We start from the raw sequence: 24,605 nt of genomic DNA, 5'->3' as shown, positions 1-24,605 counted from the left end.
GCTTAACAACTGAGCCACTCAGGCGCCCCAAGATGTAGTTTTTTGTAGGGTCTGTTCCCCCTACATGAAGCATTGTTTTTTGTTAGTTGTTTTTCTTATTATTGATTATGATAACACATTATGAATGTGAAATATGACTGGTTTAAAAATGCTCCAGATGTTGCCCTTAATTTAGTAAAATGAGGTCAAATAAGCATGATCCAAAATATTATAATAGGGTTTGTTTTTACATTTGTTTGTTTTTAATGCATTGCAATTTGGTATAGGTAGACTTTCAGGATAATCACTTTTTATACATTTTAGTTAATGTTTATATATACATTTTAAGAAGAAAATACAGAAAGAATTTGTTTCCCTTTCTTAAAATTCTTTATAAACGGCAGCTGTATCAAACACTTTACATTTTTTTATTTCTTTTTTTTTAATTTTTTATTTTTTAATAACATATAATGTATTATTAGCCCCAGGGGTACAAGTCTGTGAATCGCCAGGTTCTTTTCATTTCTTTTTTGTAATTAAGTTACTCAGGTTTCTTCTGTCTTCCTAAAATCTTTTTATATTTTATATTAGGGGATAAAAACAAACAAACAAAAAGAAGGTACTCATTTGCTTTACCTCTTACAAACGCCATCTCTGAAGAACATAATAAATGAAATTTAAACTTCAATTTCCAGTGATGAAATTCTCACTGTTTAGTACATAACTCACATGTCACTTCTTATTTGGAAACATAAAAGTGAGCAAAGTATTATTTCTGGAGGGAATTACATCTGGCTGTACATTTGGAAACCAGCTTAATGTGTTTGAAGGGAAGATATAATTGTGTAAATTAGTGAGAAGAAAGGTTATCAACATTTTTACATTTATATTTTAATTTTACATATCAGATGTTCTATTTTAATTTATATACCTCTTGATTTCAATGACATCTAGTGATATTATACACATGTTCTGGCAGTTGTTAGTATCATGTATTTTACAGACCATGCTGACTCTGATGATTCCCTTATGTATACAGAGCTTTAGAAAAATCTATCAAAAACAAAAACCAAAAACAAAAGCCATGGCTGAAGAATCAGCATTCTAGTAATATGAGAATTATGCAGTGTTAAGATTAAAATAATTTTCCTTTTTCAGGACTCTAAGAGAAATTGAATGCCCATGGCTAAAAGCAAAACCCAAAACAAAACAATAAGACTAAATTAAAACTGCATGGAAGTATTTAAATAGAAAGTGGGGGTGGGGTGGGGGAAGCCCTTCTCAGGAAAACATTTTAGAACTTATTTTCAAAAGAGTCTGTGTGAACATAATTTGTGTATACTAAATCACCTCTAGAATCCATTAATAATAAACAAAATCATCCAGAATAAGATCCTAGATAAGCAGTAGGAGTTTAGGAGTTATATACTGCAAAGAAAGACCAGGAATATCTAGTGAAGCAGGAAGCATCCAGCCAGGACATGGTATGGTGCCAAGAGGACATTTCGGTTTCCAGGACACCAGGATACCACATCAGATACGCATAAGATACTACATTCCAGGAAATAAAAACAATAAAAAACTGACAAAAAGTCTAGCCATTAAAAGGTCAAATACATAGATCAGTAAACCCAAAGAATGATCTTTCATTAGCATAGTTTTGGTAGTCATGTGGGACATTGGCATTCAACCAAGATTGTATTTACTCATTTTAATAAGTCTGTGAAAGGTGATTCTCTACATATTCCACTATCAGCCATAGACAGAAATGTGGGGGTAACCACATGTCTTCCTCAGTCTTCATACCTTCCCTGTCTACTCTTTCCTCAGCCTATGAACACTTTCACATCACATCTTTCATATAAACAACCAGGTAAACCAAACTACATAAAAGAAATAATGCCCTCCTTTGACCCCAGATCTTCCAGTTGTTGCACTATTTCACACTTTTTCTTAACAGCAAGAATTCTAGAGAAAGTAGTTTTTAATTGACTGTCTCTACTTACTTACCTTCAGTTATTATTCCAGCTAGTGTAATCTGTCTGTGCTCCAAGACTGTCTGTCAAAATTCCTTTCAGTAGGATTACAGAGGGATGGACTCCTTATTGGGGAATCCAAGAGATTTTTCAGTCTTTTTCTTACTATGCACTATCGGCTATGCCTTCCATCAAATCACTTTATCTTGGATCTTATTCAAATACTCTCAGAGTTCTTTCCAAGTTTCCTCCATGTGTGATGTTCTTTTGCCACTCTCATCTTGAATATTAGTATCCATTCTTGACACATATTTTTTCATTCATTATTATTAATTTTGTGAACAATCCTCTGTTGATGATTTCTCATATCTGTCTGAACTTTTGACTAACCCCAGGGCTTCAAAGTCAGGCATTTTATCTTTTGCTTTCCATACTTCTTGCATCTATCAAAGTCAACATATAACCTAAAATGATGCATAATCTTTCCCTTTGTATCTCCCATACCAGTTCCTTTTAGAGCATTGCTTATCTCTATTTTGTCTCTTTTTGTGAATCTGGAATCATCTCAGACTTCTCCATATCTTTCCACACTCATGATAATCAACCAGAAAGATGCAAATATCTCTTAAATATATCTTTAATTTTTATCTGTTTCCTAGTCTTACTATAACTAGTGATAACTAGTGATAACTAGTAACTAATAAATGGTAGCCAACATTTATTGAGTGTTCTCTATGATGTAGGCACTGTGCCAAGTGCCTTTTTATGTATCATTTTATTTGATCCAATACCCTTATAAGAATAGAGGTTATAACTAATTTAATTTTAAAGATGAGGACATTAAGGTGAAAGGTGATGAAGTCATTTTCCCAAGGTCCCATCTACAGTAAATGATGAAGTCAGGGTTTGAGTCTAGACATTCTGGTGCCAAAGCCTACCTCCTAATTTCATTACCTGTCTTTATCTTTCCAGTGTTACCACTTCCCAAACCTAAATCTATATATAAAATTGCTATCCATATATTTTTTTTAGGAGCACTAGTTTGGTGTCCACACGAATGGTATATATTACATACCACTAACATGACTCAAATTTGATTTCATCATTTCAGAAGTCTCTTACAAATAAGCCACTTCAGCTTATGCTTATGATGAAGCCACATCTCACCAGCCCAATCCTGCTTTCAGTTGAGCTGTTTGCAGATGGCCTTGGCCTTGGGTGTTTTTGGGGAACTAGAGCTGTTAAAGTGCCAATATAGTTTTGTGGTTGCTGGCCCTGGATGTGCCATGGTCAGGCCCTGTTTTCCTGCTGAGGTAGAAGAATGCCACTCTCTACCTGGGAAGTGATAGTTTTTAGCAGAGTTTGTGGTTTGATAAAGCCTTCAGTCTGTGGGCCACATATGGTGTCTAGATGTCTAATGCACTGAGAAAAGATGGTCCTCAGCAAACAGCAAGCTAATTTCTGATAAGTGAAGAATGAGAAAATATCTTATACAATCATACTCAACTTCCAGGGCAGATCTGTGTTTGTGGGGCTTGGAATCTAAACTCATTTTGGGGTCTTCTTTGTGAAAAATAACATTTGTAGGGGCACCTGAGTGACTTAGTTAAGTGTCTGACTCTTGATTCACCTCAAGTTGTGATCTCAAGGTTGTGGGATCGAGCCCCACGTTAGGCTCTGCACTGGGCATGGAGCCTGCTTCAGATTCTCTCTCCCTCTACCCCTCCTCTAGCCCCTCCCCATCCCTCTATAATAATAATAATAATAATAATAGTAATAACATTTGTGATCATAAAATTGGTTTTGAGTGTGCTGAATGGGCTGTGCTGTGGGCTCTGATGCTTGATCTTCTTTGGTTTTATGGTACATCTGCTTCTATCTATTTCATTAAATACCAGAATCATGTTGATTCAACAGTTCCCCCCCATGGGTGGATATACCCATATGCTCCAAGTGTAAATTTTATCCATGAGTCATAAGTGAAAAGTTTGAATGTATAGTACACAGGAAAGCTTGAAGTGATAGAGATTACAAAGTAGAATAAAGAAACTGAAAACAAATCTTAAAATTAGTAAAAGTCTTAAAGGTTAAAAAACTGAGGAGAAACTAGTTATTCCATGAGGTACCAAAGAAAGAAATCACCCAATTTCCAGTTTTTACATTCTCTTAGCAATTTTAAAGTCACTTTCTTCTGCATTACATGATCTTAAATTAACTTCTTTTTAAATCCATTTCTTCACTTCAGATCTTAAACATATGTGTAAATATGTGTACATATATATATGCATAAATACTCTCATGTATATCTTTGAAGAGTCAAATGTTATTTTAACTTGAATATTTTACATCATGACCTTGAGATAAGAATTCTTAAAATTTTGATCTCATACAAAGTTCTACATTTGAATATCTTATTATGAATTCTACTATTCTCGTGTTAATGACACTAATAAAGCAAGTTGTAACATTAATAATCAAGAGTGAATCATCCTCATCACTGTGTTTAAAGCCAGTATCTATTGTAATTAGGATTCTTATGAGAAAAACTCCTTGACTTGTACTTCACCTAATTGAACAGTTTTGTTGGACAAGTAGGTATTTCCTTTGACTTTTGGCTTGAGGTTGATTTGGTTCCCTAAGATTGGCATCCATGCGCACCATTTGACATCTGAGAGAAGAGTAACCTTGAGCATATAATAATTTGACAATCACAATTGCAATAATTTCTCCTTGGAGAATGAAAGGAAACACTATTTGAGGCTTCTAGTAACGAATTCCAGTGATAACTCATTCCTCCCTGCAACACGGGGAAAAAGGAATTAGATTGCAGACGGTAACTCTATTCACTCGCTACTCTTAAAACCTTTCTTATGATGTGAAAACATTTTCTTTTAAAACACGAAGATTGACATTAAAATGAAGTTTGTTCTTGCCTTGGCTGAAAACATCTCTTCTTTCTCTTATTGTAGAAAGTCAGTTGTTTTATTTTTTATTAGTATTTGAAGTATAGTACAAAGTGAGTGGCCTAGCCTCTGTCCCAAGAGACCAAACTACATAGTCCTCCAAGAGATGGAATCACCACAGCATTTCTTTGTAATAGTTAGTAGTTCCTCCATAACTGTCTCAATTCAAGCTTTGTTTGCTATATTGGGAAAAATTTTAAATGCTATGCATGATTGCCTTTTCCTAGCATTTCAGAGGCAGCCACTATTTTTGTCTTATCTTTTCACCATCTATTCTCTACGTATTACCTGTATTCTGTTCCTACCTGCTTTCTTTGTACATTTTACAGGTCGATCCCACTCCCCCTAGAGAAGAAAGTATTGGGTATTTTGTCTATAAACCATATGAAAGACATCTTAATAAAATCAAATATATAATATCTAGATAAAATTTAAATTCCTAGAATGCTGTAATAAATTCTGTAATGAGTTACATAAATTAGTAGTCAATGAGAAAGACTTCTGAAACACTTCACTGCTTTTCCTCATCTGTACTGTGTTGTTTCAATGAAAATGTATATTTAAGCAGCCAACCTCATGAAAGATAAAGAAGGCTTAAGAATAAAAAAACCAGACAGGATAGACTGTACAGAAATGGGAGGGGGAGTCCCTTATATTATATTGATCCCTAAAATGATTTTCAGTAAACCACTGAATGAACTTTGACCTTGCCCCTTTCTTTTGTTTTTAATCTGTTGTTATATGCTTTATAAAACATGAAATATGTAAAGCCTTTGTGTTTCATGGGGAAAGTTCCCCCAGTAGCCCCTGGACACACTGAAGAGGGAAGGTCACACTGTGCAGGGAGTTCAGAAACCTAGATTCTGGTGACATCATAGTCACCACGTATTTGTGAGCCTTTGCCAGGCCTTTTTCTTCGTCTGTGATGCAGTTTCCCTGTCAATAGAATTAAAGGTTATTACATGGTCTGTAAGGCACTTTCCTCATCTCTGATTCTGTGGATACTAAATAAATGTAAAACCAGGAAAATAGAAAATATACACCTAACATTGCTCAAGATAGTGAGAATCATGGCTTCTTAAGGGCTTAGGTTCCTTACTGTGTCCCAGACATTTTATCAGTCACTTCCCCCTCCTCTTTTGCCAACTTCCTCCTCTCCTGCCTTCATCGTGGTGCTGCATGTCTCTATGGGTATAATTCTCCAGAAAGGAAATTGGGTTAACTGTCCCAGGGAGTAAATTCTGATGCTGGTACCAGGAGTCTAAGCCATTTAGAAACTAATGAAATTGGGGTTACAATGAGGAAACAGAAGCTAAGTCTACCCAACATAAATATCTCTCAGGAAAAGATATTAGGAAGAAAAGCTGATGCGCATATGTTGTCTCTTGAATGGGTCGGATTAGCATGGGTGCATCAGTGAAGTCCTAGGATCTATGGAGCTGTGTGAACAGAAGAGAGGCAAACAGTTTTTGTTTGTTTGTTTGCTTTATTTTTTTTTGTTTCCACTTCATTCCAGAGGATTTAAAAATAAAGGAGAATAGGATGTTGGTTAAGGGTTTTGTTTTGTTTTGTTTTGTTTAGGTCTAGTCCAGACATTACATTTGCAGAGGAGAAATACTTGGTTTAAGTAGTTGATTTCTATTTTTTTTTAAATCAAAAGATAATATCTAGAATTTCTTTAGCATATAAAACAATTCACCTTTAGGTATTTAATCAGGTAGTCTTAAATCTTAAATCTTTAAAAGAGAAAACAATTATACTGATACACAATTTATTTTTTCTTTTTTTAAGTCCTTTTAAAATCAAATACAGATCTGGAATCTTTTAATAATGAATTAAGTAAATACATACCATTTTTTAAGATAGCTCAATGGAAGAGATATTAACAACATGCAACGGTTGCTGGATGGATACCAAATCTATTTGGCAGTCATTATATTCACTATTTCTCTTCACTGTGTAATTGTAGATGAATAGCTGGTGTACTTTGCTAGAATTCATTACTTCATTTTTTAATAAATCATTTGGGAATTATCTTATTACAGGTAAAAGTATTTATCACCCAGGGTTCTCATTCTTCAATAGTAATGGCTGCTCTTAACTAACATTACATTGAAATTAAGAACAGATATATTTGACATTTCGATATTGCTTGCAGTCACTGAAGCATGGTATTTTATGTTACATTCAGCAATAACAGTTGAGGCTCAGGGCATTTATGAGGTGTAAATGATGGGAAGGGAGGAGTTGATATACAGACCGCTTTGACTTCAGTTATTCATTATAGTTTAGAAAAGTTTTGATAGTAAGGTTGTTCTTCCCTTTTTCTTTTTAGGTAAAAAGAGTTTGCATTGTTTTTTAATTGTGTGTGTGTGTGTGTGTGTGTGTGTGTGTGTGTAGAGAGAATGAAATGTCTTATATACTATACAATACCATGACAGAGTAATTACATGATTAAAAAAAAATAGTTAAGTAGTTGATTTGGAGGGTAAAAACTTGTTAATGAAGAAGTTTTTCTGCTGTTATAATGTTTCATAATTTGATAGGAGTTTAGGTAATACAAGTGCATGCATTTATCAAATTAACATTTGTGTACCTCAGTGAACTTAAATTTTACATTAAAAGAAAAAAACGGAATAAAATTCAAACTCTAGTTAATAAGCATGCTGCAAAATTTAGGGAGGGAGAGTGCGTTGATACTTTGAAATGCATTAAAATAAGATGGATAATGGGCCTCACAGGGGTGCATAAACATGCCAGAATAACTAGGTAAGCAAAAGAAAAAAGCTACAAAAGAGAACTTGTCTTACCAGATATTAAAACATAGTATAAAGCTCTATAAGTAAAAAAAAAAAAAAAAAAAAAAGTGTGGGGGCGCCTGGATGGCTCAGTTGGTTAAGAATCTGCTCTTGGCCTCTGCTCAGGTCCTGATCTAATGGGTCTTGAGATCAAGCCCTGCCTTGGGCTCAGCAGGGAATCAGCTTGAAGATTCTCTCCCTCTGCCCCTTGCCCCTCTCAAACTTTCTCTCTCTCTCTCAAATAAATAAATAAATATTTTTAAAATAAAAGTAGAATAATTTGATAGTGGGGTATGGGTACACAGACAAGTTGGAATGAAATAGAAAATATACAGATAAATGAAAGAGTAATTTAATATATGATAAAAGTGACATCTGAAATCACTGTCCTAGTGCTGATAAGTAAGGCTGAAGCAATTGTTTAGTCATTTGGAAAAGGAAATAATTAGATCCATGCTGCACACCCTACAAAAGAATAAGTCCCATATCAACCAACTTTCTAAATTAAAAACAAAACAAAATGATTTCTCTACAACCTGGTGAAGGGAATACTAACTACAATTATCATGCACATACAATAAAAGAAAATATTGAAACATTTGAATATATACAGTAAAATTTACATAGCAAAATGTAAGTAAAATGAAAAGACAAATATCAAATAATAGAAAATAGTGATAAAAGTTTAATATCATTATAATGGGAAGGTCTGAAAATTTGAGGGGCAAAAGCAAAACAAGAGAAGAAAAAAATGGAAACCTTCAATATAAAAATGAACGAAGAATTAGAAGAGATATTTACATACACACACACTCACATACACCCAAACACACACACAAAGATACAAAGTTGACTACTATACATCTCAAAATATATATGACTTCATTCCCAATTGGAAAAATGCAAGCTAAAACTACTTTGAGTTATCTTTACTCACCACTCAGACTGGTGAAAATTTAAAAGTTTGTTAATAAACTCTGTTTGCAAATCTATGGGAAAACAAAAATTGTCAAACATTATTGAAGGGAAAGCAAATTGGTACAACTTTTACAGTGAGAGATTTGTTAATCTATTAAAATTGCATAGGCATTTACCTTTGAATCAGCAATTCTACTTTTAGAAATTTACCACAAGAATACACTTTCATATGTATGAAGAAATGCATGCACAGATATATATTAAAGGCAATAATCATCAATGGGTAGTGGAAGGGGTGAAACATTGATTTAAAAAAACTGAAAAAATAAACAAAATCTCAAGTTATCTTCTCACAAATCATTTATTATAATGAGAAAAATACTGTAATTAGAAAAACCTGGCAGATACCACCCTACTCAAGTGATCATTGTTTCCATTAGTAATGGCACATTGCAACACACTGTGCTTTGTGTGATGGTACACTAAGATTGACACAACATTATCCAAAATGGTTACCTGAGCCTGAGTCTGATGATGTGGAAATATCAGACAAATCTCCCTTCCCGAAAGATGGTGTTCCTGATGTTGTCTTTAATAACAATGGCTGTACTCAATGACAAATAACTTGAAGAAAAAAAAAATATTTCTTATTTAAAACCAGGTGTGGAAAAATATACAAGAAGAAAAATTCATGATGCATACAGTCTTTTAATTGATACTTAATTTAGCAGAAATTAAACCTTGCAATTATTATTTGGTATTTTTACACTTACATTTTAGTGGGTAATGGAATTTGGTTTCTATGCTTTAATTTCTTCATTTATTTCGCACATGGGACTTTGATCTTAATTTTGTTCTATTCATGAATTTAAAATAGTTTTGTGAATATATATAACATAGAGTATTTGAATTCTATGTGAGGAAACCAAGTATAGTTCCCTGAAGCATTTCTAATATGTTAGAAATCCATGATACTCAATTTCTTTAAATATTAAGTATAAATTATGTTTATTTGTATACGTATATATTTATAGTACAGATATAGATGAATATTTAGTTATATAGTCCTTTATAGTAAACAAACCTAGAAGTGAATGAAAACATTGTCTGAGCCAAAGCAAAAAAATTATCACAAAGCCTGCATACTTGACTCCGTACATGTAGACACTTCACATTGATCCCATTCAAATAAAATACACTTACCTCCATAATTTTTCCCCACATTCATTCTATTCCAAATTCTTAATCTAAAGATGCAGCTGTGCCTCTAGAAACAGAGCTAATTGTCTTCGTAGGATAATTACAGGATTTCGAGGCTTAGGGCATCCATTAGAGTTGCCCAGTGTGTGCACTGTACAAAGACATCCAGCTAGAAGGGTGAGTGGATAATACACCCTGTTTATGATGCTGTGCACCTTGGCAAGGGGCTGAAAGGAATGCCTTTTTCTGGGCACAGAGGCCTAATTTGCTTTTAAGTCTTTGGTAGCAGGACTCCACGGTCCAAAAGGAACATATTTTTCTAAGTATACAATGGTTATGATAGGCTGGTTGTGGCCCTGATTCTAGTTCAGCATGTCCATTTTACATCTTTCCTAATTCTATGTACCTCTTTCAGTTACCATTTTGATTCTAAAATCTAGTTCCCATGTTATACCCTGCTCCATGAACTGAGTGTGTTTTTGTACTTGTGTATGAATATCCTTGATCTAATAAAAGAAGAACTCCAGTTTCTTCATGAGTGAATTCTTTACTTTCTCTGACCTTTCAGGGACTGCGTTGTTCTATTTCTGAATTCATCCATAAACTTTGTCCCTATTTTCTGATACTAAGTCCTGTAAATATCACCAATTTCTCTGTTGGTATATCTTCATTTTGCTTGTTGCTAGGCCTCCCATGGTGATGCTTTCATTCCTTGCCAACACCTGGCTGTTCTTGACAGGCTTTTACTCTGAAACATCATCTGTCACAATTCACTCTGGATTTAGAGCTTTGCTTGATCAACTAAAAATTTCTTTCATTCTCTGTAATTCCATCTTTCCTCAAGAATGTATGATTTACAACCAGTGTATTGTTTAGTATATATAAATTCTCACGTATTTGATGAGTAAGTACTTTTTTATATTCAAATAATTCTGTAGCTAAAAAGTCTTATTAGAAGGATACTAAGATGAAAGGGATCCTTTCAGGGAAACTTTCAGGTCTTTACTTGAAAACAGTAGCTGTAGCATGAGAGGGAGAATTTTCCACACATTCAGAATGACTCCATTTCCTCAATGTGTTGAATTATCTATTAACTTATGTATATGAGAAGGAATGAAAAATAAATATATAAAATATACTGGTATCTTAAGACAATGAACAATTGAATATCTCTGGAGAAAACATAAAGCATGATTTGAGCGACACCTTGAACAGTATGTGTGATTTCTTCAGTGAAGAAGGTGTTTCAAATACAAGGAATTCTAGAGATAGAGAGAATTAAAGGCATGAGAAAGATTTGTTTCCTGAAGGAACTCTGATATGTTCAGTATTGCTAAGAGTTAAATGCCATAGTGAGAGGAGAAAGTAACTAAGTAGGCTGAGCCAGATCTAGAGGAGCCTTTATATTTTAGCATTAGGCAATGAAGAGGTATCAGAAACATTTGAAGAAAAGAGTGGTTTTTGGATCTACATTTTGTTCGGGATTGAGAAAGATATACTTTGGGGATCAAGAATATTCCAAAATTGCACCATATTGACCCCATGCATTAACTAAAAGAAGAGGTGATGGTCTTGGAAAGGGCATATTTTCAGGAAAGCATAATAAAGATATGGGAACAATCATCAGGATTTGGTGACTTTGTCAACATCAAAGTTTCTGGCTTCGAACCTGGGTGGATGGTGGTTTCATTATCTCAGAGAAGTGAAAAATGTGAGTTCAGTGTGGTCAGTTAACTTGACATAAATGATGGCCCAAGCAAAGCTTGGTTCAGTCAGATCCAAGCCCCCTGATACAAAAATTAGTATTATTTTCACTTACAAATGTAAGAAATTAAACCTATGAATGGAAATAGTAAATAATTTTGTTGTAAAGTCATTTTAATTGTATTTATCATACTCAATAACATTGAATTGTTTTCATTGTTAAAATACTTTCGGTAGCATGAAAGAGTTATATTGAGAGGCCACAGAAAGGCCCGATAAATTCATGTTCCAAAACCACAAAGACTACACACAGCACTCACTCAAATATATTCTTTTTACTTTTATCAGAGAGTTGAATTACAGTCCATTACCAAAATTCAGGAGAATTCTTTACAATAGAAAGGATACAAAATTTATTTGTAGAATAATCACATTTATGTCCTAAAAAAAAAAAAAAAAAGGCTATTAGCATTATAGAAGTAACTCCCACCCAAGTGTACGATTGCCATTTATTTGGTAGAAATTAGATCTATGAAGTTTTTTGGTTTTCTTCATATAAACCAGACGTCAACTGAGTGTATCTAATTTGTTAAGGTCAAAATCAGGTTAGTTTAAACTCCAAAAGAATAATCTGTGGAAGTCCAGGGCCCACTCAGCAGGGAGTCTACCTGGGATTCTCTCTCCCCCCCTTCTCCTTTCGCTCTTCCCCCTCCCTCTCTCTCTAAATAAATAAAAAAAAAACTTTTAGAAATTATATAAATAAATAAAGTGTATCACATCACTGAGGAAAGTCCACTGGACTCTTGAACTTCTCATCATTTTACTTGCTATCTCCTCTCCCTAGTCCCTTTTTACTTCTTCCTTTAGTGTTTTCTACTTCAAGCTCCAATCTCCTGGAGTGAAGCAAAGGCTTGTGTTTAAGTGGTTAATGATTTCCTTTGTTTCCTGGGAATACATACCTTCAGGCTTAAACCTGTTTCCCTTGGTGCCTTATCTCAGAATTCTCCTGAACAAAGGCGGTTTCTTGCTAAGGATACCCTATAGGGAAAGAACAGTCAGAGTTCCAAGGTTTGAAACCCACCATCGCTTAGAAGGAAGTTGCAGGAGTTTGTAGTTGAGCTTTGCCCACCTGAGGCTGACTTTAAATACCAAAGCAAATAATCCTCCCTCTGTCCTATCATTAGAAGGCCAGGTGTAGCCTAACACTAGGTCTTGGTACCTTTGTCATCCCCCCACTTGATCTCATCATATAGGCATTTTATCATCTCACATTATCACAAGAAGGGTAAATATAATACAGTAAGATATTTTGAGAGAAAGAGACCACATTCACATAGCTTTTATTACAGTGTATGGTCACAACTGTCCAATTTTATTATTAATTATTGTTAATGTCCTACTGTGCCTAATTTATGAATGGAACTTCATCATGGGTATACACGTATAGGAAAAACATAGCATATAGAGGGTGCAGTGTTGTCATGGCTTCAGGCATCCACTGGAAGGGTCAGGGAAGGTATCTTCCACAGGTAAGGGGAGACTGTTGTACTTAACTGATCTGAATAGTAGGTTGTTGACTTAATCATCACCAGATGGGAGTAACAATATAACTAGTTCATAAGGAATATTATAAGGATTATCAATTGCTGACTCCATAAAAGGCCCCCAGAATAACCACCACAGGGGCAGGGTCCTAGCAGTTTTGCGTGGAGGAGGTGAAGGTAGATATTGATAGAGACTGGGGATCTGGACTTCCGTGGTTTAAGACTGGTCTGTCAATGCTGGAATCTTTCTGAGATCAGTCAAGGATGTGATGTAATAGTTTAGGATTGCTAGACATAATGAGGAGTCTCGAAGTCAATTGATAAGCAAACAGTTTGTCTAGTTAAGTTATATATCATCCTGAGAAGACAGCTGAGCAACCTATTCTCCATAGAAGGGCATAGTCTGAGCAATTTATTGTTAGAATCAATTTATTTTCTGGAAGTTCTTGAAGCATGCAGCAAAGCTATTTATGAGTTTATAGCCTTGTCATAGTTCTGATAGGTAACCTATTTGGTTGCACAAGGTTTCAGTTCTCAGGGTCAAATGAGAATAAAGCATATAGTACAATGTCTGCTGCATAATTAAGAGTTTAAGAAATGTTCATCAGTTAGTACTGGTTATTTTATTCTGATGTTTCTTAAATCAGGACTTGACTGCCAGAGGAAATGGCCTCACTCTGGCTAAGTAATGCAATATTTGATAATTGGACAAACCCATAGGGTAAAGCAAGTAGTGGGTTAGTAGGAGGGAGCACAAGTTGCTAGATAGTGAGCTCGTGGATATTCAAGAGCAGGCAAGAAGCAGAGATCTCATCAGGAAGGCAGAACAGGGCCCTCTGAGATTTCCAGCAGAAAATAATAAGAAGAGATGAAGGTAAGTAAGCAGGAAGATTTACAGGCAGCCAGAGAAATTCAAGATTAGGGCAATAAATGATTTAGAAGCAGTAAAAGAGAAAGAGGCAGGACCTGTATTCTCCACCACTACACTGGACAAACAAGTAAACCAATTCTTAAGCCACAATAGCCTAGACACCAGATGTGTTATCGAAACTGTACCGGTTAGGAATCAAGTAGCAGATTGGCCACAAGAACTAAGGACAAAAGACAAGTTATTAGAACAAGGCAATGCTCAGAGTCCTATCTGCAGCAAAGCTGACTCAAATAATTATGGAGACTTTATCTGTAATATTCTATATGGTGCTTCATAGCATAAAAATAGCAGAATAAATTATATTCACCTAATCCCTTTATAATTTCATTTGTTTTCAGTAAAAGTACATGATATAGAAATGGCAGCAGTCTTCCTTCTGTTTAGTTGATGGCAAAACCAAAATTTAATGACTTTGCTCTCAGATCCTATATAGCAGAAGTGGGAGGCAAACATAGGTTTCCAGGGACAGAGCTTGCTGCAATATGCCAAATAGGAATGATGTTACCTACGTTCGAGACAACTGTGTTATAGTACAATGACTTGCAGCCCAGTTTTCTTATACTCTTTCCCTTCCCTATCCCTAGCTCTTTTTTTTTGCCCTGGCTTTAGAAGCTGGAAAAACAAAAGCAACTGAAGATACCCCTCGCAAAAAAAAGGGTAGATAACTGGTATTTCTGCTCCTCTAGTTCAGACTATGACAATGCAGAGCTATGAGCAAGAAGTCTATCTGATAATTCATACAATAGCCTGCCTTATTGTGAAGTTTTCATGCATCAGCCCCTTATTAAATGTATTTTGTGATATGCAGAATACTAAATTCTGGAAAGGCAGAGATAAATAATATTAACCTTCCTTCTTCTTTTGAAGAATCCCCTAATCTATTGAATTAGATAGCTATGTTGTGAAAAAACATAATATGTTCAGAAAGATTGAGGCATTCATCAGGTACAAGGCTAAGGAAGGGGGCTGAGTGGTCTTTTCTGAGATTAGTGGGGGGTGTAGAAAGAAATTCCTTGGCTTTCTGTTCCCGTTTTCCTACAGCATGGCACCCTCCCACCTCAGATCCTAGTGATGTATTTCAAACAGAAGCCAACAAGCAAGGGATTTTGGAAATGCTTCTTTTCCAGTAACCTTATTATTCCACCCGTCCCAACACTTAAAAAGAGAACAGAAGGTTCAAGGAGTGGATCTGATAGCAAATAGGCCAAGAATGTGTACAATGTCCAACGAGATATTAACACAAAGGTGCTTGGGACATAGGAACTTTAAAAATATTAGTCAATAATTATGACTTACAAGTAACTCACTCTTGGAAGTTTGAACACAATATTAATATAAATCAACATATAGTAACCCATGCAAAATTAAGTGCCTCATTTTACTTGAGGCCCCAAGCTGTTCAGTTATTATGAAAGAATCACTTTGCTGTTGCCCAAGTTTTCTTTGCATGGATGCATTGGCAAAAGATGAAAATTCCCTCTGCGAATATGAATTTTAATGATTGGGAAACAAAGAAACCACACATAATTCTGCAAGGTTCAAGGCAATTCCCATAGCTGTTAAAAATAAGAAGTATATAGAGGACTTGTATTGTAAGTCTTTATTTTTAATTACTATTATTAATCTTCTTGATTGAGGCAGTAAAAGGTAACCACTGACTCACTGAGCAGCAATTCAACAAGTCATGCAAACTACAATGTTGACAGCCTTTGTAGTCCTAAATGGATTGTGTCTAACTAAACCACTGTGTAATTATGGATCCTTTGTGATTTCACATTCTCATCTTATAGTCAATTTTTCTTTCTTTGATGTGGCATATTGTGTTCAGTAACTTATCTGAAAACATCAATATGGTTTTGAAAAGGATAAAATCAAATTGTAACAGTCTATGTTCCTATAATGTATGCATAGCCAAGGGGAAAGATGGTAAATAGGTATGCTGTCTCACCATTTTTCCATGTTTCAGACATTGAAAATACCATTCTATCCCCATACACTCTTTAAATAAGAGCAGCTAGATTTATTTCTCATATATTTATAAATCAACGGCTGATACACAGAAGACTGGGCCAACATTAGTGTATATTCAGATGATAGAAAAGATTGTAAATGGAGTGGACAAGACTTTCTGACTCCAGTGCTCACAATTACAGGAAAAAGGGCTTTATTAATTTCATCTGATATAACTGCAAAAAAGAGATGTATTAACCTTAAGCATCTTATTTTAAAATGTTGATGCAAGCAAAAAGGTTATATCTACACTGATATGCGTATACACACACACACACACACACACACACACACACACACGTGCGCGCATATTTAAAATCAGTGTTTCTAAGCACCTGGGTGGCTCAGTGGGTTAAGCCTCTGCCTTCGACTTAGGTCATGATCTCAGGGTCCTGGGATCAAGCCCCACATCGGGCTCTCTGCTCAGCAGGGATCCTGATTCCTGCTCTCTCTCTGCCTGCTTCTCTCCCTACTTGTGATCTCTCTCTCTCTCTCTCTGTTAAATAAATAAATAAAATATTTTTAAAAAATAAATAAAATCAGTGTTTCTGATAAATAATTTTAGACAAACTTTTTCAGCTTTGGCTGCACATTCAGATCCCCAAGGGAGATTTTTTGAAATCCCATTGCATCTGGCCATACCCTGGACACCTAAATCAGAATCTCTGTGGTTGAAACCCACGCATCAGTATTTTTTTCCAGCTCATGGGATTATTCCAATGTGTGACCAAGTTTAAAAGCCATAGATATATTATTACAGAATTAAAGAGAAATCAACTTTCACTTCCTTTCAAGTATTACAGATTTAGCATGTCATAATATAGTGCAAATATGAAATGCTGCTATAATAAAGGTGTGATTTTACTAGAATACTGGATTTCAGGAACTTAATTTGAGTAGTGTGCATCAGATATTCCTTTCAAACTGATGGAAATTGCTATTGCAGTCTGCCACTTTTATTCTCACAGTTAATTACATATACATTGTGTTTCCACAATAATGTCAACTTTTGCCAATTCCATTTAGATTATTACATAAAAGAAAACTAATATCGTCACAGGACAGATTGCTAAAAGAGTATTTGGTCTATATGCACGTAATTTTTTTTTTTTTTTTTTTTAGTTTTATTTATTTATCTGACAGACAGAGATCACAAGTAGGCAGAGAGGCAGGCAGAGAGAGAGGAAGGCAAGCAGGCTCCCCGCTGAGCAGAGAGCCCGATGCGGGGCTTGATTCCAGGACCCTGGGGTCATGACCTGAGCTGAAGGCAGAGGCTTTAACCCACTGAGCCACTCAGGAGCCCCAATGCACGTAATTTCGATGAAAGCTGTTCTCTGTGCTTTGTTTTAATCAAATGATTCTAAGGGATTCTCTGTTTTAAAGATATATGTTTGAGTGTAAGATTAAGGCATAGTTTTTAAGTTCAGATGTTTTTTTCTAATATTCCAGACACCAATAATACCACTTAAAACATTTGATGTAGCATATAATGTGGGGCATATATCTTTACTGTTAACTAATATTATTAAAGAATAAAATATATTATTATTACTTTATTATGCAGAATACTGAACCAGTTCTGTGACCTGAGATTTGCATTCTATAAAGTGAAGATTTTAATTAGTTAACTTTGACAGCTGTTTCCAAGTCCACCATTTGGAGATTCTGAGCTTAATTCTGCAGTGTAGCCCAAAAAATGTCTCCTACACATTTCAGGTTACCTACTATAATCTTACATAAAAGATGTAAAAGCTGAGGTGGCCAGTGGTGAAATAATTCTTACAGTATCACAAAGAAGTTGTTTGCCATGTATCAGGAGAAGAGGTTATTAGAGAGGTCCAATCCATTTAAGTACGTACCTCCCTCCATCATATAGGTCTCTTGTTTTTGTTTTGTTTTTAATTATGTCTTGAAAAAGCAGTGAGTTGAAACTCTGACAGCTTAGATACCTAAAGTTTAAAAAAAAAAAAAAACTAAACTAAACTAAAACCAAATAGCCCTGTAAATACTTTTTCGTGGCTAAACAAAAAATTCCTCTATTCACCTGTTGTAAGATGCACCCTTTTAGTTTTCTGTGTCTGAAATCAGGATGAGGGGCAATGGGTTAGTTACGATCATTGTCAACCAGCTGGCAGTTGTTATAAAGAACGATTTCTCAAGCTTGTATGACTGTGGTCATTACTGTTCACATAGTCACGCTTCACCTAAGTTATTAACCAGTGTTTAAACCACAGGTGCAGAGTTTAATTGTCATTCAACATTCCTTCAGAAAAGTTTAGTCTGATTCAGTATTAGAACAAAAGTTATTGTGTGAAAAGAAAGGCAAGGAAATGGTGACAAGTATTAAATTTCATAAGACAAAGCAAATATTTATTGTCGGAGCAATGACCACAACTCTGTATTTTCTTGTTAATCAACAGCTGACTGATTTATATAGCCTTTTTCCTTATCATGTCAACCAGGTGACAGTATCACCAGGGATCTCATTAGAAATGCAGAATCTTGGGGTGCCTTGCCTCAGTGGCTAAGTTGCTTAAGCGTCTGATTCTTGATTTCAGCTCAGGTCATGATCTCAGGGTTGTGAGATGGAGCCCTGTTGGGCACCACACTGGGCGTGGAGACCACTTAAGATTCTCCCTCTCTCCCTTTGTGCCCCCTTAAAAAAATGCAGTGTCTTGGGCCCACCCCGAATTTACTAAAGTAGAATCTGCATTTTATCAAGATGCCCATGTAATTTCTTTGCCCCTTAAAATTTGAAAAGCGTAACTTTATAGTTCCAAGGAAGATACCCACAAGAAAATGAAGGTGTTTTATATTTTGTTACTGAGATATGTACTTAATATATGCCTCTAATATGTTAAGCAGTGCAACGTAAAGCTGGAGAAAGCCCCTTAGAAAAGATGAAAGAAACTTCAAAGTAACAAAAAGCTGGTGTGACTGATTCATGAGCAAGCATGACAATATTGATAAAAATCTATGTCCTAGTAATTTTAAAAGCTTGTTCTGTAAGCTCTATTTAGGTATTAAATGGATTCTAGTGATAAGAAAGCATATGCTATGGTTTATTTGACAACATTTTTTTTTCTCTCCTAGCAACACTTAAAATGACCATGTATCTTATGATAGGTCAAACAATAGATGTGATGAAATACAGAAAATGGTAATAGAACAGTGTATCACAACCCCATTAGAAACCCATGGAAATAACTCCTGTTCAGGAGCCGCTTGAGATAACAGGACAAACTGACATTGAAAATAATTAATTTGTATAGCTTAAGAATTATTCTAGAAATTATTTTATTATCATACAAAGTTTTCTTTGCTAAATAATTATTTACATAGGAAGAAGGGGAAGAATTAAAATATTGGCCACATTTTATTTGTATGCTACGTTAAATAATGACATAGTGGAAATTTTTTCTAAACATAATAGTTGCATTAATAGTAAATTAGTTCATTATAACTTTGTCACATACATTGAATATAAAATTAACATTTGTGATTAGATTTTTTTCAACCACAAAAACAAAGCAGGATAGAAATATTTTAAGTAGCTGGATTTGAATATCTGCTTTTAGTTTGGTGTTTTAAAAGGTTCATCTAAATATCTCATTCATTTTTTCTTTGTTGGCATTTAGAATACAAAACATGCAATGTACATGCATATATAACATAACAAAAAATTTAACTTGAGTTATTTTTTTTCAAGTGATACTGGGTAGCCATTAGAGACTGCTGTCCTTGAGTTAAACCAATCTTTGTGGACTGTTGGACTGCTTTGAGCCTGATTTTCCAGTTTTACTTCTTTATTGATGCTGATCATGATGGTCTTTACCACACTCTTTGCTCAGCATGCTCTTTTGTTGGGCAGAAGAATGGAGGTTTGAGGAAGATCATGGTGAGAACATTTTTTAATTTACCAAGATGGCTTTCTGAGTTCATTTAGTGATAAGCTGCTGGGATGCCCAAGTCACGTGCTGATGAGGCATATAGAAAATTGGAATCTTGCCACCCGAATGGGAAAAGATGACTATGAATCAAAGTACTTTTTCCCACTACATTTTGATTTTTCTGTATACACGATATATTCTATAGGGTGGATGATTAATGGATGCTTTTCAAATAAATATACGCAGAGAAAATGTCATAGTTCAGGTATAGTTCCTTCTTATCTGGCTACACTACAGAAGATTTCACTGAGTAGATGAAATTTCAGACTGTTTTAAAGGACGATTAACATCTCAAAAGTCATACAATCAGTATTTGTTTAATTATATGCCGTTATGTCCCACATTTTATTGAATTTTTTTTCACTTGCCTCTGAAGAAGGCTAATTTTAACAATGCTTATTTTGTGTCGTGTATGAGCTCATTCATGAGTGGCAGGAAGTATCTAGTTCATTTTATTTTGGGACGATTTTCATTCTCTAGCTCTTTGGAATATTTCCCATGAAACTATAACCTAAGGTGAATAAACTCTGTTCCTGTTCCAAATACCCAGAGATATTTTTTTTCTAAAATTTTATAATTACATGAGTTAAATGTCTGAATGTTGACAAGTTGATGGGGGTGAGGACCAGCTACATGTTAAACTGAGGGTAATCACCTAGAGCACTACACATACTATTAATCCAAATGTACTTTATGGATTGATTTCTCAAAAAGTAAAATTTGGGCTTCTTTTGATTTTTAAGCAAAATTTAAAAAAAAAAATTTTCTCAAAACAGCTAGTTCTAAAAGTGATGAGAATTATGGTGTGGTCTGGGGGTGCCTGGGTGGCTCAGTTGGTCTAAGCGTCTGTGTTGGCCTCAGGTCATGATCCCAGGGTTCTGGGATCCAGTCCTGCATTGGGCTTCCTGCTCAGCTGGGAGCCTGCTTGTCCCTCCCCCTCTGCCTCTCCTTCTCTTGTGCTCTCTCTTTCTCTCTCTGTCTCTCTCAAATAAATAAAGTTAAGAAAAAATTATGGTGTGCTCTGTGTGACTGGTAGCATTTGTATCAGCTGGAAACAAGCTTTTTTTCAAAAATGCATAATCTTGGGGTACACCCCAGACTGACTGAATCTGAATCTGCATTTTAAGAAATCTCTAGGCGATTCCTGTGCATGCCAAAGTTTGGGAAGTGCTAGTAGCCTATTCCCTTTCCTGATCTCCAATTTTGATTATGTAGTACTAACAGAGAATCTGCAGAGTAAATCCTAGCCCCTCGGTGTGTCCTTCAAAGTAGACATGGTTTATAGCATTCTCAAACAGAATGGAAAACACATGACTAGATTTTAGAATAGAAAAATAATATCAGCTTTATATGCTTCAGAACTCTGTGAGCATGTCTTTTCATGTTCTTATGACTTTTTGAGTTATACAATAAGTTTTTTTTCTGAACAAGGAATAAAATTATATCCACTAAATGAATTCATATGTCCCTGTTGTACTGTGGTCTTCTGTTGATAGTGTCAGAATGTTAGTTTAGCTTTCTTAGACTTGTGGAAATCATTCTACTTGTTCCCTACAGGAATTAGAATAAAATACTAACAATTATGCATCTTTAATTTTCAAAAAGCCAAGTAATTACTCATTTATAAAAAGGAAAATTATTTTAGATAATCATAAGGTATTTCCTTAGTAAGGGACAGTTAAATCTAAAGTGTTATCGTGAATATTTTTATTACAATAATCAGAATGAAGAATGAATTTATAAGCTTGCCTCTCTTCTTTTTTTTCCAGATGCAAGACAAAGGTCTACCCTGATGAACTTCCAAACACAAGTGTAGTCATTGTGTTTCACAATGAAGCTTGGAGTACTCTTCTTAGAACTGTTTACAGTGTTATAAATCGTTCCCCACGTTATCTGCTCTCTGAGGTCGTCTTGGTAGATGATGCCAGTGAAAGAGGTATAAATATTCTTCCCCCTATATATTTTTTTTAATCAGAAAACTTCATTATGGTTGAAAAGATAGCTGGGTAATGATCTGTATTGTCCTTAAAATTTTACAAGCCCTGAAATCACCTATCACATTTCATCAATATACCTAGCCAGTGCCAATTCCAGGAGTCTGCGACTAATTCTTTCAGTTTCTCTCATGATTCCATTTGGTCCATACTAACCTAAGAAATCAGACAAAGTGATGTTCAAAAGTGTTTATTTTTTTCCCAACTTAAATGATCACATGATTGAACATTAATACGACTTTGTGGACTTCTGTCTTTTGTGTGTGTATGTGCAGGTAAAAGCAAAATAACTTGCAATTAAGAAGTCTCCATTTACTCTTATGGCCCAATTTCTAAATTAAAGTCTGGTATATTAACTTCCTATTAATGTCCTTATCTTTGCCAGTCAACTGATAGAGTTATTGTGAAATATACATTAATTTACTGATAAGATCTCTCTGTATTTATTTCACCTAGTGCAAAAAAATGATGGGAGTTGGCTTCCATTTCTGTGTGTTGAATTCCTTCTGGGCAGTAGTAGCTCTGCTGTGTTTCAAATAGTTTCAAAACTTTATAAATTCTTATTGCACATTACAGATTTTCTCAAGTTGACATTAGAGAATTATGTGAAAAATTTAGAGGTGCCGGTAAAAATTATTAGAATGGAAGAGCGCTCTGGGTTAATACGTGCCCGCCTTCGAGGAGCAGCTGCTTCAAAAGGGCAGGTCATAACTTTTCTCGATGCACATTGTGAATGCACCTTAGGATGGCTGGAGCCTTTGCTGGCGAGAATAAAAGAAGACAGGTAAGAATTCATGTGTTATGTCTGCCTGGGTTTTGACTGAACCTGTTAGGACAGTTCCAGGTACCCGTCAAAACTTCCTTATAAATTGCTATTTTTAGAAGGTTTATTATCTAGCTTTTAAAAAGCACCCCTCCCCCATTTAATATAGGCTGATTCATGCTGAGTATTAATACTTGTTTAAGAAACAGTTGAGCATGGGGATATGGACATTGGGGAGGGTATGTGCTATGATGAGTGATGTGAAATGTGTAAACCTGGCAATTCACAGACCTGTACCCCTGGGGATAAAAATACATTATATGTTTATTAAAATAAATTTAAAAAAAAAGAGAAAATGTAAAAAAAAAAAAAAAGAAAAGAAACAGTAGTGTCATGTTTTATAAAATTTCAAAGCACCTCATTGTGTCCCCACAACCACCCTGTGAGGAAGGTGATATGGGTGTTCTCATCTGTACTAGTACTAGGGAGGAACAAAGAATTAAGTAGCTTGTCCCAGTTACTGGAAGTGTTGGGAACAACAATTTACTTCTTCCCATTCCCAGACCAGTCTTTTCTCTACTAGGTCACTGCCCTTATTCAAAATCTGGTTCAAAACCACCTAGAGGATCTTAAAAATGAAGACACACACTCACACATTCCACTGGAATGAAATTGTGGTTAAAAAAAAAAAAAAACCAAAACCAAAAACAGAGTACAACTATCAGGATTTTAACTATTTAAACAATGGTGCCAGTTTGTATACACAAATTGTGAAATCTGAAAAAATTGAATAGTACTTTATAGGAATTAAGAACCCTCACACACTTAGCTGAAATTCCATCTGATAATGATGCTATCAAGTACAAGTTTTCTTGCAGATGTCTGTACACACTGATGATAAATGATTCCTAATTCCTAAGTACCTAATGAAGACAACTGTGTTGAATGCCCTGATACAATAACAAAGCATTGCATAACAGCATAACACCTTGTTTGCATAGTCATTTCACCTACCCCAGAAAGGTCTTCCTAGAATTGAAGTTTTTAATTAAGCATCCAAGACAAGGGCTGCTTAGGGTGAGCTAGTCCAACTACATCATGTAAACGGCAGGACTTGGTACTTGCCAGGAAGATAGATGGAGGTTGTCAGTAAAATGAACCATAGCAGTTGAAGAAAGCAGTGGGAACCTTTTAGTCAACTGAGTGTAGTACACAGCTAATAACATTTTTCCACTCCATGTATTGTACAGTATGCACTGGAGGGTAAGGCTGGCGAAGTAAAATGAACTTAGAACATCTTAAATGCATTTCCTGGCAACTTTTCCTACATTATGCTGTTCTTTTAAACATGTGCTTCATATTCAACTTACTGAATTTTTAATATAATGTTGTTCAATATCATCATGCATAGATCATTTATTTTTTAATCTAACCGTATGTTTATATTGTATTTGCATGTAATGAATTCTAATGTCTTGTCCTGCTTATACGTTCAAAAGTTGCCATAACTAGATAATAAAATCCTATTTGAGGTTATTAGAACTAATTTTGCCTCCTTACAAATTAAGCCATTAAATTTAATGAAGAAGGAGAGAAAAATACTGATTTGTAAGGACCAGAATTACCAAGAAACTTTTCCAAGGCTGGATGAATCCTATTGATTTCAGAGAACTCGAGACTTTGGCTAATTGTGTGGAGTAGAAGACCTAGTTGAAAGTGAGCATTTGTGGTAACTGGTGTTACAAAACCAGAATAAATTATGGACAACATTTATTTGCTTTCCACACTTATGGGTGATTCAAAAACATCCTTGTATTTACCCCCTACAAAATAGGAAAAATAAGCTCTGCTCTTTGGAATTAGCTACAAGCAATG

General features: G+C 35.0%; 1 protein-coding gene across 3 annotated transcripts in view; it reads left to right on the top strand.

Annotated features, from left to right (window-relative positions):
* Window positions 1-24,605, top strand: part of GALNT13 (polypeptide N-acetylgalactosaminyltransferase 13) — a gene marked incomplete at both ends in the record, with an annotated part of 450,620 nt that overhangs the window by 233,246 nt on the left and 192,769 nt on the right. For all 3 annotated transcript variants that reach the window (XM_080799582.1, XM_080799581.1, XM_080799580.1), the window contains 2 exons: window positions 21,743-21,909; window positions 22,544-22,751. In XM_080799582.1, coding sequence (XP_080655708.1) covers window positions 21,743-21,909; window positions 22,544-22,751 — 375 coding nt within the window. The remainder of the gene's footprint in view (window positions 1-21,742; window positions 21,910-22,543; window positions 22,752-24,605) is intronic.

This window comes from Martes martes, assembly GCF_963455335.1.
Source record: "Martes martes genome assembly, chromosome: 3".
In the NCBI taxonomy this organism is placed as follows: Eukaryota; Metazoa; Chordata; class Mammalia; order Carnivora; family Mustelidae; genus Martes; species Martes martes.
Note: the sequence above shows the minus strand (reverse complement) of the source record. Positions and strands in the feature narration are given on the sequence as shown.